The sequence below is a fragment of the Trichophyton benhamiae genome, assembly GCF_000151125.1.
Source record: "Trichophyton benhamiae CBS 112371 chromosome Unknown contig01145.0, whole genome shotgun sequence".
Lineage (NCBI taxonomy): Eukaryota > Fungi > Ascomycota > Eurotiomycetes > Onygenales > Arthrodermataceae > Trichophyton > Trichophyton benhamiae.
In genome coordinates, this window is record NW_003315111.1 from 299,234 (window position 1) to 311,403 (window position 12,170).

The 12,170-nt window shown below is 49.1% G+C and overlaps 7 protein-coding genes across 7 annotated transcripts; 5 read left to right on the forward strand and 2 right to left on the reverse strand.

Annotated features, from left to right (window-relative positions):
* Window positions 1-257: 257 nt before the first annotated feature.
* Window positions 258-2,519, forward strand: ARB_05481 (transcription factor TFIIIC complex subunit Tfc6, putative; the record flags this gene model as incomplete). Its single annotated transcript, XM_003016038.1, has 3 exons — window positions 258-450; window positions 552-1,598; window positions 1,657-2,519. The coding sequence occupies 3 exons, from the start codon at window positions 258-260 to the stop codon at window positions 2,517-2,519; spliced, it is 2,103 nt and encodes a 700-aa protein (XP_003016084.1).
* Window positions 2,520-3,010: 491 nt separating this feature from the next.
* Window positions 3,011-4,084, forward strand: ARB_05482 (esterase, putative; the record flags this gene model as incomplete). Its single annotated transcript, XM_003016039.1, has 1 exon — window positions 3,011-4,084. One exon carries the CDS (start codon window positions 3,011-3,013, stop codon window positions 4,082-4,084), a length of 1,074 nt encoding a protein of 357 aa, XP_003016085.1.
* Window positions 4,085-4,355: 271 nt separating this feature from the next.
* On the reverse strand, window positions 4,356-5,216 carry ARB_05483 (uncharacterized protein; the record flags this gene model as incomplete). The annotated part of the gene is made up of 2 exons (XM_003016040.1): window positions 4,356-4,989; window positions 5,116-5,216. 2 exons carry the CDS (start codon window positions 5,214-5,216, stop codon window positions 4,356-4,358), a joined length of 735 nt encoding a protein of 244 aa, XP_003016086.1.
* A 295-nt stretch (window positions 5,217-5,511) lies between these two features.
* On the forward strand, window positions 5,512-7,314 carry ARB_05484 (uncharacterized protein; the record flags this gene model as incomplete). Its single annotated transcript, XM_003016041.1, has 3 exons — window positions 5,512-5,759; window positions 5,937-6,996; window positions 7,120-7,314. 3 exons carry the CDS (start codon window positions 5,512-5,514, stop codon window positions 7,312-7,314), a joined length of 1,503 nt encoding a protein of 500 aa, XP_003016087.1.
* Window positions 7,315-7,614: 300 nt separating this feature from the next.
* On the reverse strand, window positions 7,615-8,445 carry ARB_05485 (uncharacterized protein; the record flags this gene model as incomplete). The annotated part of the gene is made up of 1 exon (XM_003016042.1): window positions 7,615-8,445. The coding sequence occupies one exon, from the start codon at window positions 8,443-8,445 to the stop codon at window positions 7,615-7,617; it is 831 nt and encodes a 276-aa protein (XP_003016088.1).
* Window positions 8,446-9,120: 675 nt separating this feature from the next.
* Window positions 9,121-10,101, forward strand: ARB_05486 (uncharacterized protein; the record flags this gene model as incomplete). Its single annotated transcript, XM_003016043.1, has 1 exon — window positions 9,121-10,101. One exon carries the CDS (start codon window positions 9,121-9,123, stop codon window positions 10,099-10,101), a length of 981 nt encoding a protein of 326 aa, XP_003016089.1.
* A 484-nt stretch (window positions 10,102-10,585) lies between these two features.
* ARB_05487 (uncharacterized protein) lies at window positions 10,586-11,772 on the forward strand (the record flags this gene model as incomplete). Its single annotated transcript, XM_003016044.1, has 4 exons — window positions 10,586-10,757; window positions 10,873-11,060; window positions 11,168-11,319; window positions 11,355-11,772. 4 exons carry the CDS (start codon window positions 10,586-10,588, stop codon window positions 11,770-11,772), a joined length of 930 nt encoding a protein of 309 aa, XP_003016090.1.
* Between the last annotated feature and the right edge of the window lie 398 nt (window positions 11,773-12,170).

Here is a 12,170-nt window from a genome sequence, read left to right on the forward strand (position 1 = left end):
TATGACTTGAAACCACCCTACACTTAAAGATTCTAGTATCTTGATATCTCTTTTACTATTATTCATGCTCTAGGTACACAAATTCTTCTTTGCTTCTTCGACCCAGATATGATTATGTAATAGTTATTAGCTTAAGGTAATAGACATGCGCCAGTTGGAGTTCACTCCAGCGTGAATATTCCCACCACTCTATTCTACAACAGTTATATACCACTATACCTTGACACGAAGGGAAGGTATGATACCCAAAGTAAGGCATGGATGCAATGAGTGCAGCCGAGCAACAGAATGTTGTTGCTGAAACCAACGGCTCAACACCTGTACCAGACCCAGACTATGAAGACGAGGTAGTCACACAATATCCAGCATCTGAATTTTCAGACGAGGAATATGAGGCCGATGAGGGTATCAATAAACGGCGGAAGAAGATGGGAAGAAACTTAGACCGGCGTAAGTCACCACTGATGATATTCCCTGGGTAGTACCGGGGACGCGCCAATCCAACCCCAGGGGTCGAGCCTCAGTTTTACTTTCGGATATACCGCTAACAGAGAAAAATATGGCATTAGCGCAAAAGCAAGACCAGCCAAATACCCAAACTTACTCACGCGGCTTGCTGAAACCGTCTAACCATTCTTCTAAGACTCTTCAACTAAGGTTGACATTCGGGTCTGGGGATCAAGACATTCTACCCATAATACATACCAGAGACATTTGGTCAAGGGGGATAGATTTGACTTTCCCAAGTAGAGAAAGCCTCCAGATGTGCATTGGCTGGAATTCGCGCGGAAATAAAGACATATTTGGGGTCGACAGAGAGATGAATATTCGTGAGTCCACTACAGGCTGGGACTGGTTTTATAGTGATATAGGGGCCCGGTTCCGTGGGAAACAGCAAATTCTCCCTATTACTGAAGATGTAGCAAATACTCATCTACCCAGTAAGGAGGTACCGAAGACAACCGTGCTAATCGGCCCATCGGATGCTCAAACTACATGCTTGTTAGGACGCGATGAGTCATTTGACTTCTCTTCAGCATGGCCTTCTACAGAATCCATTGCTATAAAACAGGAGTCAGAAGAAGCATCCGCCTCACAAGCAAATGAGCGGGCTCCAGACGCACCTAACCGAGTTAAAGCCCGGGAGGGTTGGATCATAAACCTCGGGAATAAAATTCAATGTCTTAGCTGGGCTCATAATTACAATGGGAACTCTCAATTCCTGGCCATTGTAGCTCCTATCTTTGACAGTCAGAAAGCACAGTTTGATGATGGAAATATCAGAGGGGCCCCTGCATTTACTCCTTCGCCGCCATATCCTGCAGCAATCCAGATTTGGAGGTTTGAAGCCAGGGACCCCAAGAGTGGACTTCGAAAACTGAACATGAATAAACCCCCATTCTTGCATATGGTTATCTGCACGGAATTTGGCACAATAAGCCGCCTTTGCTGGTGCCCTATTTCCGTCAACCGGGGTTCAGATGATGGAAATGATAGTAAGACCACGAGACCCGCCCTCCTAGCAGGGCTTTGGAGCGATGGCACTGTTAAAGTCTTCAATGTTGACTTAAGCGACAGCAAAAGTGAAACCAAGTATGGTATGTACAGCATGTTATATTGCCCTTCTCGAACCATATCTATCTAACTGGTTATCAGTTCATCTAAAAACACCAGCTTTCCAAGTCAAACCTCCATCAACAGTTTGTACTTGCTTCACCTGGCTGTCTCCCACAGATATAGCTATCGGATGTGCAAACGGGTTTATTGGTGTATGGAGCTTAACCCAATCGGCTCGAAGAGAATCACTTACCAACTCTGAGCCTTATCTATACGTCCCAATCCACGACACATACATACTTAACGTTGCTTCAGCTTATCCTACCCATCCCTATATTATTGCAGCAACCTCCGTCGGTGGCCAGACGCGGCTGGTATCCCTCCAAGATCCAGCAGCGGAAGTGGTTGATGCGCTTCGGCTGAGGATAGGGACTCAGTGCCTCGTCTACTCCCCTTTTTTACGATCCTTTATTACCAATGACGAAGGAGACTTTGTTCGGCTTCTTCCTCTCCGCCGCTTCTTTTCGAGCCTTGCTGCACTTAAGTCTCGAAGTATTATTACCTCCTTAGCGACTGCAAGTTTACATCAGCCCTGCATTCTCGCAGGAAACGCGGGAGGAGCGGTGATAGGGAACAACCCCCTCCGAAAGCTCATTCATTCCAAGGAAAAGCAGTGGCAGCAGACCTGGTTTTCGCAAGAATGGATTAATGGGGAAAATAATAACATCACTCCGGGACCAGTAGTTAAATTCTATGATGGATTCAAGGCAGAAACAGCGAGCCTAGCCAAGGGTTCATCAGCTCAGGATAAGGAGACAGGCCAGGTGGGCATGATGACTGTATATGAAGAACAAACTGCCATCACAGCTATTGCCTGGAATCCAAATGCATCGTGCTCCGGATGGGCATGTGCCGGGATGGGGAGTGGTTTGCTCCGTGTGGAGGATCTGGCTCATGAATAGCTTGTCTTACGCCCTTCTATATATCCCCAGGATATTTTATACAGGCGTTATGCATCGGAAAATACTCGCCATATAAACTGCATACGAGACAGTTAGCTCTCTTTTTCCCACTACTGGCCGTTCGCTCAAACACACCACTGCTCTCCATAGTTTAGAGATATGGAAGTGGTTGTTCAGATATATGAAATGCCCGCCCCTGGCAGATTTAAGCTTTCCGCTCCAGGGAAGCTCCTGTTTTTAACTTTAAGGCTAGCTAGTTAAGTTAGCTAATTAGCGGAACTTCCGTGCAACGACGGACATCTCACCAATTTGTTCCTCCAAGGCAACTATCAATCGAGCACGTTCAACCTGTATAAATAGTTCTTCTTGCACTCAATAGGAGATCCCACAGATAGGATAATAGGGGAAAATAAATACCCATAGACGATACGTTGTCGAGGAGATGGACCCAGAATCTCCCCCAACCATGAGGGCTGGTGTGCTTCATCAATATGTATGGGCTATATACTACACTGACTTCTGATAATTACCCAGCTCTCCTTTCAACCTTCAGAACGCAAGCTGACGGCGATTTTCAGTCAGCAGGCCTCAACACCTTTGAGTACAAGTCACTCACTGCCAGCAAGGCGAAACCTCATGCATTGTTACTGATTGCGGGGCTCTCAGACGGTTTATGTACCGTACCATTTATGAATGATCTGGCTGTCTCTCTTGAATCAACAAATTGGTCCGTGTTTTTTGTTCTGCTCTCATCATCGCATACCGGATGGGGGATGAGCAGCCTTGATAAGGACGTGGAAGAGCTGGGACGATGTATCGACTATGTCAAAGCCCTCAAAGCACGTGAATATCAGGGTGAAGCCGCCAACGAACCTGGCAAGGTTGCAATAATGGGGCATTCGACGGGAAGTCAAGATGTTTTGCATTATCTCTACACCCAAGCCCCAGAGCAGACCAGACCAGCAGTAGATGGCGCTATTCTCCAAGCACCAGTCTCCGATCGAGAGTCCACTCTTTCCATACTCGAAACCGGTACTGCCAATGACTCCGCGGAGGTTGTAAACGAAATATTTTATGAACTGGTTGATGTTGCAAAGTCCAACCTAAATGAAAAAGATAACGGCTATATCTTGCCCATCTCAATGACATCACGCATAGGGTTTCCGTCAAGCGTTGCGGTCAGCAGCAAGCGGTTTTTGAGCCTAACCAGCCCAGATAGCCCAGAATCACCACTGGAGGATGACCTGTTTAGTTCTGACCTTGAAGACAAACGGCTGCAAGAGACATTCGGCATGATTGGGAAAAGAGGCCACTTGAAAGGATCAATCCTTGTCTTGCCTGGAGGCTCTGATGAATACATACCGGAGTGGGTGGATATGGAAAGTTTGCTCAAGAGGTGGGAAACCGCTACTAAGGCTGGTAGTGATAATCCTGCTATTTGGAATGAGAATAGCGGCGTTGTCCCTGGAGCAAGACACTCCCCTCAAGGGAAGTGGCAAGTTAAACCTGTACAGGACTTGCTATCGAGAGTCCAGAAATTCCTTGCCGGACTCGAACAATCTTGATATGCCCCCAAAGATAGGAATAATAGAAGTACCTTGAATATGTTTTATTGGGTATTCTATTTCGACATATTGACGCAGGTATTAAAAGTCTTTAATAACATGTCAGGTCAGAACCTCATAGTGTAAAAAAGGACAACCTTCCCCCATTGATAACAGTGCCTGTAACCTGACCCTCCGATGCCCCCATAATTCGCCGTGCACGAAGGAAAATAACCCTTTAGAAAGTAGGGGAGACAAAAAGATAGAAATTGGAAAGGCCATCTCAATTACATTAAACCTTGAGCCACAAAGTGAAAACACCCTTGAGGTACTCGACAATCTCCTCACCGCCGAGCTTGCTCTCGCCGTAGACACGGTCGACAAAGGTAATAGGGCATTCCTCGACCTTGTATCCCATTGCCTTTGCACGAACCATCATCTCCATCTGGAAGGTATATCCTTTGCTCTCGGTAACTTTGATCACTTTCTCCAGAACCGGTTTCTTGTAGAGGCGGAAGCTACCAGTCAGATCGCTGACACCTGGCATCAATGCAACATCGGCAATTAAATTGGCTCCACGGGATGTGAGCTTTCGGATCAGGTCCCATCCATACACACCGCCGCGCAAGTTTCCACGCGAAGCGTATCTAGTTCCAGTGACAATATCGGCCTTGGTGCTTTCCTGAATCTTGATCATCTCCGGGATGAATTTGGGATGGTGGCTGAAGTCCGCGTCCATTATAATAATGAAGTTTCCAGTAGCGAACTTAAGGCCGTGGACATATGCGGTTCCAAGGCCAAGCTTGCCTTCACGAGGCTTCAAGACAATGTGTTGCTCGCCATAGGCAGCCTGGAGCTGCTTTGAAATCTCGAGTGTACCATCTGGGGAGCCATCATCAACTATGATAACTTCCCAGTTAAGCTTGCTAAATAGTTATAAAATTATCCCGTTAGCATGCCAATTCTAATGTGGAATTGTTGCAATAAATTAGAGGGGCTAGATAAGGGGTGAGGGGGGGATGCCAGCAGCCATTGGGATACTCGACACTCACTTCTCACGGAAAGTCTTTTCAATCAGCCAGCAAATGATTGGAAGGTTCCGGCGCTCATTGTAGGTAGGCAGAATAACGGAGTATTTGTTTGCAGGCGACATCTTTAAATGCGACGGAATTGGTGTTTGCTCGAACTGCGATTCGGCTTCTTGGTCCACGGCTTCTAGGGTTGGTCGATATCGAGGGCCCCGGCCGGGCATGCGGAACTCGCTATTACGCTATTAGACAAGGCGACCAGCAGAAAGAAAGACGGAAAACAGCAATGGAGAGAGAGAGTGGCCTCAAAGCAAGTCTGCAGAAGCTCCCTTGTTGATGGCTTGCTGGCTTGTTTGATGCTTTGCATGTCTTCTTTCTTCCTCCCAAAGAGAGAAAAGTGATGAAGTAATCAGGGGGCTCATGTGGTCCGTGCACTCACCGCCTGGCAGAAACCCTCTTCTTCCCGTCCAAGCTTTCCATGACTTCAACCTCTTAGGCCAGAGTGTGCTGGGAGCAGGATGGACACAGGCTGCTGCAGTTCAAAGAACAGAGGATAGAGAGAAAGGAAGAGAGAGAGAGAGAGAGAGAGAGAGAGGAAGCGTGTGGGCATGTGAGTGTATGTGTCCACCATGGAACCCTCCGGCTCACAGCATCGGCGGAATGTGTCTGTAAAAGGTATGTCTTCTCATCTTGTTCGACCTAGAGCAGTGCAGACTGACATGATGGCCCAGCTACTCGGCCGCGTAGCTCAACAAAGGGACCGTTAGATATCCCGGATGAGTACGATTCTAACTTCCTTATTAAACGCGCAGGTTGGCGTCTCTGACGAATTTTGTGTCTGGTAGACCAAATACCCGTTCTCCAACGCCAGCCGCCGCATCTGGGAATCGAGACTCCAAGACCAGTTCACTTCCATTTCACCCTGCAAGAGACTTAATTGCATCACCCAAGGATAGCCCACATATCCAAGTGGCCCAGAACTTCTCCTTCCTGCACCAGCCTGAGATATTCCACCCTATCTCGCAGTTGGAAATACCCCTACCTTTCCGTTCAGAGTTCCCAAGCTTGCTGCCCGGTCAGCCGTTGGAATCGGCACTACAACAGCTTGATGACCTATGCAAAAAAGGCCATTACCTTCCCGCAGCACATTTTGCCGCTACGATCCTAACCTCCAGCCTGATAACTTCCACTGACTATTCCGCGATATTTTCCCTCTTGTATACTCGCCTAACCTGTCTTCTGCTTACGGGAAATACTCTCCTAGCAGCAGAGGAATCAAAAGCCCTGCAAGATTTGAATTCTTCATTCTACTATGTAGACGTCAAACCTGATCTTCCAAAGGAGGACGGTAGCTCCCAGGAGCCCCCGGAAAAAGCTCACCTTGCTCCCTGGCCACTTCGTGTTATTGCCGTAAGGCTACAGAGTATTGGGTTTAGTGATACCAGGAGAGGTATATCTGGACTTTATGACCTTGGATTAGAAGCTAGGAGACATATCATACGTCCTAGTGTCGGGGCTGAGGAAAAAGCACTGTGGAAAGCCAGGCTCGGTGATCTAGGTATCCGTGTTGTTAACGCCTTGGTTGAAATGGGTGACTTGGAGGCTGCTCGCCGATCTCTGGCTAGTATGGCATCACCATCCAAGAGTGACGCCCACAGACTGCAACAAAGAGCTCTTTTGCACCTAAGGGTAGGAGATGTAGATTCTGCGAAGGATCTATTTTCTAGTGTCTCTAACCCGTCAGCCAACATCGTTGAGCCGTTACTAAAGATGGCCGAGGGTAAATTCGATGAAGCTGTCACTGGTTGGAACGACCTTCTAAAAACCTACACTGGCACGGATGACGAGGTTCTCATCAAGCAGAACCTTGCTGTCTGCCTTTTGTATGTTGGGGATCTAAAACAGGTAAGACCAAATTTCTTTTTAACTGAGATACCCATGTGTAATTTTTTTTTATTTAATTTATTTTTGGGGATTTCCTTTTTTTATACCAACATGGAGGAAGGCTAACTAACTCCTGCTATCAAGTCACGCGAAATCCTAGAGGCGCTTGTTGATGACCACAACTCTTTCCAAAGCCTCACGTTTAATCTAGCCACCGTGTACGAACTTTGCTCGGAGAATTCAGGGGCCCTCAAGGAAGCATTGGCAGAGCGGGTGGCCGAACATCCCCAATCAGAGCATCGCAACTGGGAAATACCAAATGGGGCCTTTAAGATCTAAACCTCTTGTTGGAGTGCATTCCTTTTCTTTTTTTTTCATTTACTTATTTTTATTTTTTCCTGTCGTTTTTTGACTCATATTTATCATATCTCTCGTTCAAAAATGGCCTGTTTGCGTGCATTAGTCCAATACCCTAGTATGGTTAACCACCTATCACCTTCATGGCTGGAACTGTCATACCTTCAAAACCCAGGCCGTTCAATTCCACAATGGAGCCGTCCCTTTTGGCAAAACCGTTACCACCACTGGCAATGGATTATGGGCTCTTGGCATTCGGATGCCAGCTGGATAAAGGCTCATTCACGCAGCCTTGGGCTTCCTAATCCGGATTACGGCCTTGTCTCCTTCTCTTCGCCATCCGATACCTTCCAACTTGACCAATTCCTCCCACGTGCAGCCGTCTGGCGAACCTGTGCAACATTCGATGATAAAGCGTATGTCTGCCGTCAAATAAGTTTTCGCGATAGCCTTGAGGGCCCTGCATCGCATATAGGAATCAGACCAGCTCATCAGTGACCTCGTATACCCGTCCACATGCCTCCCGGATTTCCAGTAGAGTACCCAATTGTCATGCAGCAAGGCAGAAACGATATTATCGACAGTGATGTTGTAATATCCAAAGGCGGCTTTAGACTTTGCGCGGAGTTCGAATGCAAGGTTGAGGTCAGAGCGCCGGCAGACATAGTCGAGAATGAGGTAGGAGGTAAACTCGTGCAAATCGGATTCACTGAGGGCGCTCGATGGTTCGTTCAGCTCATGAAGCAAACGCCGCAGTGGCACATAATAGGACGGAGGGTGTGCGGCAAGGATTCCCATTCGAATGCAGAAGACGTGGACATGCTGTGCAAACTCCAACGGAGTCTCGGACGCGGTTGCAACGACGCCTTCTCGCAGTTTGCGGAGTGATAGGAGCAGCACTGAGAGGTCCTTTGATGCTGAATCGGACAGGGTCTCAGGTCGAGAGGACTTGTTTTGTGGTGCCTGGTTGGGCGGAGACTCTTTATTAGCGGTGGAAGCGCCAGCCACTGGCGGATTCTTGGTTGCATCTTCGGTCGAATACTTAGGCAGGGAGGCAAAGGCTGCATCGATGTCACTTGAGTAGTCGTTGCAGAATTTCAAGTACCGCTCCATGATTCTCTCATAGTAGGCGAACTGTGCCTTCACGTTGAGCAGCCTGTTGAAGCAGAGAACAGTTTAGCTACCACCACTACCACCAACGCGATAAAAACGATAGAAGGAAAGAAGCAAAGCGTTATATGGATATTGGGGGGCATCCTACACGGTATCTCCCTTAGAAACGAACCCTGCCTGCTCTAATGGATCGACCACCGGCGGTCTCAGTCGACTTCTGGAGGGAGAGGAATTGCTCGACCGCGGGCCCTCCATGGCTCGCACTAGATGAAGAAAAAAGACAAGACGTGAGCACTCGAACCACCCAGCCGTGAACAGACGCGACCCTCGCTGCCCGAGTCGCAGCTTTTGGCTGTCTTCCTCGTCCGCGTCCGCGTCCTCGTCCTCGTCCTCGTCGTTGTGTCTTTCTTGCTTACCGGCGACTCTCTCCCGCCATGACCTCATGCGCGCCGCCAGTTTGCACTGTTTGCAGACTTTCACGTGCTGATAAAGAAAGATGTTGAGAAAAAGATGTTGAGATAAGAGAAGACAACAAAGCTGAGAGGGCTTCACAGGCCTCTCTCCTGTGCTGCTGGGCTGCTGTTGCTGGTTGTTGGTATCAAGGATCCAGGAAGAAGCATGTTGTGAGAAGAAGAAGAAGAAGAAGACAGCAAAACAAACAAACAGAAAGAGAAAATGTCTCTTCTGCAGCGCCGAGCAGTCACCACTGCTGCCGCCGCCGTCTACAAGAGGGAGGAGGCAGAGCTATCGCAGCACCAGCAGCAGATAAAGGCAGAGGCAGAGGCAGAGGCAGAAGTGCTGGAGCAGGAGAGCTGGACTGCAACAGTCCACTGGGATGCTCTGCCTCGCTGGCTGCAGGATAACCACCACATCCATACCGGCTACCGCCCAGCCTCTGCCTCGTTCCTGCGGAGCTTCCACTCGCTGACCTACGTCCACAATGAAACCGTCAACATCTACACCCACCTGCTGCCGGCTCTCCTTACCCTCCCGACGTCGTTCGTCCTCTACCGCGCCCTCTCGCCACGGTACCACACGGCAACGCCGGCGGACATCGTCGTGTTCAGCTGTTTCTTCGCCGGTGCGGCGTTCTGTCTTGGGATGAGTGCCCTATACCACACGATATCAAACCACTCGCCGTGGGTTGCTTACATCGGCAATGCTTGCGACTACCTCGGAATAATAGGGCTGATCACTGGCAGCTTTATCCCCAGCATCTACTATGGCTTTTACTGTACGCCACAGCTCCAGAGACTCTACTGGGGCATGATCGTGGTCCTCGGAGCCGGGTGTGCAGCCGTCGCGACAATCCCCCGTTTTCGCAAACCGGCGCTGCGGCCGTTTCGAGCAGCCATGTTTGTAGCATTGGGCCTCTCTGCTGTGTTCCCCGTTACGCACGGCGTAGTGGTGCTTGGATTCAGCCAGGCGCGCCAGCAGATTGGGCTGGACTGGCTGATAACTCAGGGGGCCCTTTATATCATCGGGGCAGCCATATATGCTGCCAGGGTGCCTGAGTGTCTGCATCCGGGCAAGTACGACATCATCGGGCACTCGCATCAGATATTCCATGTCCTGGTTGTCCTTGCGGCCGGCGCCCATCTGACTGGCCTCCTGGCGGCCTTTGACTACCGGCACAGCCTGGCTACTCAATGCTGACCGACTGACCTACAGCGATGACTGTCAAAAACCACCCTCCAACACACCAATAACCTATGTAAATTATAGCTACTAGACTATTAATATTGATAATAATATCGATACTCCCACCCACTGCTGCCTTCTCTTGTCTCTCTCAACCAGCAACCCAACACAATGGCGCTCTGCTCTCGTATAGTATAATAGCAACAATAATGAGTTTGGCATGCCTCCCGTCGGCATTTTCGGGTGTTTCGCCCAGTCGCAAGCTGTGCTGGACCTCGGCATTTCCCCTTCTTGGCCTCCCCAACGTCGTCTTTCCTCTACACCGCATGCTTGCCTCGGAAGCCGGCCTGCATCATCGCCCCATCTACATCTCGACTCCTTATAGATTGTGTATACACTGTTTTGCCTTGTGCTTGCTATATTCACTCTCTTTTGTTCTTGCGTATACTTATCTCCACTTTACCGAGCTACTCCTGTACGCACCCCCCCGAACGCAATCATGGCTCCTCAAGACCGTCTGACCCAGGTCTCTGCGCACCTCAACTACCCCCAAGGCATGCTTGCTGGTCAGGTAGCCATTATAACCGGGTCGGGACAGGGCATAGGGGCAGAGGCTGCTAGGCTTTTCGCCAACGAGGGTGCCAAAGTTGTCGTCGCTGACCTTGACAGCTGTCAGTAAGACCATATCCAATATCCAACTAGAACCAATGAATACCTTATGAGGTTTCCTCGGTAGACACTGGGAAAAAAGACAGAATAAGCTCATACATCAATGATACCATATAGCCAAGGCCGAGGCCGTTGCCAAAGCAATCAATGATGCATCTCCTGGTAGAGCAATTGCCGTTGCAGGAGACGTACAGGATGGAGCGTACCTGAAGAGACTCGTACAAAGGGCCGCTGAGTTCGGAAACGGGAAGATCCATATTATCGTGAACAACGCTGGATTCACCTGGGACGGAGTCATCCACAAGGTGCCGTATACCCCCCCCCTTCGAATTTGTACCAGTTGACTTTTTTTTTTTATTTTGTTTGGATATTTGTATGGACTCAGCTGGTTGACAAACCAAACACATTATAGCTTACTGAGAAGCAATGGGACACCATCATTGCTGTTCATGCCACTGCTCCTTTCAAACTCGTTCAAGCTGCTGCTCCATACTTCCGGGTAAAGGACGGTGAACCAAGAATAATCGTGAACATCAGCAGCACCAGTGGAATTCATGGAAACGCGTATGTCACGCCCATTCCCTCTCTGGCTTGAAAAGAGAATCAATGGGTAAAGAAAAGGTTCTAACTACGCATTTCCTCAGTGGACAAGCAAACTATGCGGTTGGAAAGGCAGGTATGGTCGGTCTGACCAAAACCATTGCTAAGGAATGGGGACCAAAATTCGGTGTGCGAGCCAATACTATTGCCTTTGGATTCGTCCTCACTCGATTGACCCAGGCCAAGGAGACCGGGGCCTTCATCACCACTCCAGACGGCGAGAAGGTTGCTCTCGGCATCCCCGGCTCTCAGCTGCCTACCCAGACCAAGGAGTCTCAGGAGGCATACGCTGATATTCCCCTTCGACGAGCGGCGAGTGCAACGGAAGCCGCGAGGTCTATTCTTGGTGTCTGCAGCCCACTGTTTAGCTATGTCAATGGCCAAACTATAATGGTCACCGGAGGAAGGAATATGTAGACAACAGGAAGGCGGGCGGAGTCGTAGAACAAGGCACACCCCTTTCCCCCATCTCTCCCTGTTGCTTAATCGACCAAATATACTCCATACTTTATGCATCTTCCTTGTACACATCACTGAACCTAAGACTAAGTTCTTACCCACGGCTATCTCCACCCCAGCAGTTGCTTCTAAGTCCATCCTGAACATATCTCAACAGCCTTATTTGGGTTCCAACCGCATTGGTTTATCACCCCCAGCAAGTTCAAGGATTGCAAGAGTAGGAGGCAGATGCAAACTGCATGCTTTAAAATGTTTAAACCTTCGACCAACTGGTTTTCCTGGAGGGTTCCGGGCATGACCTTATATGAACTCCTAGGTTTAAAGCATTTTCTTGCATTATCTACCCAGCAAGCCAT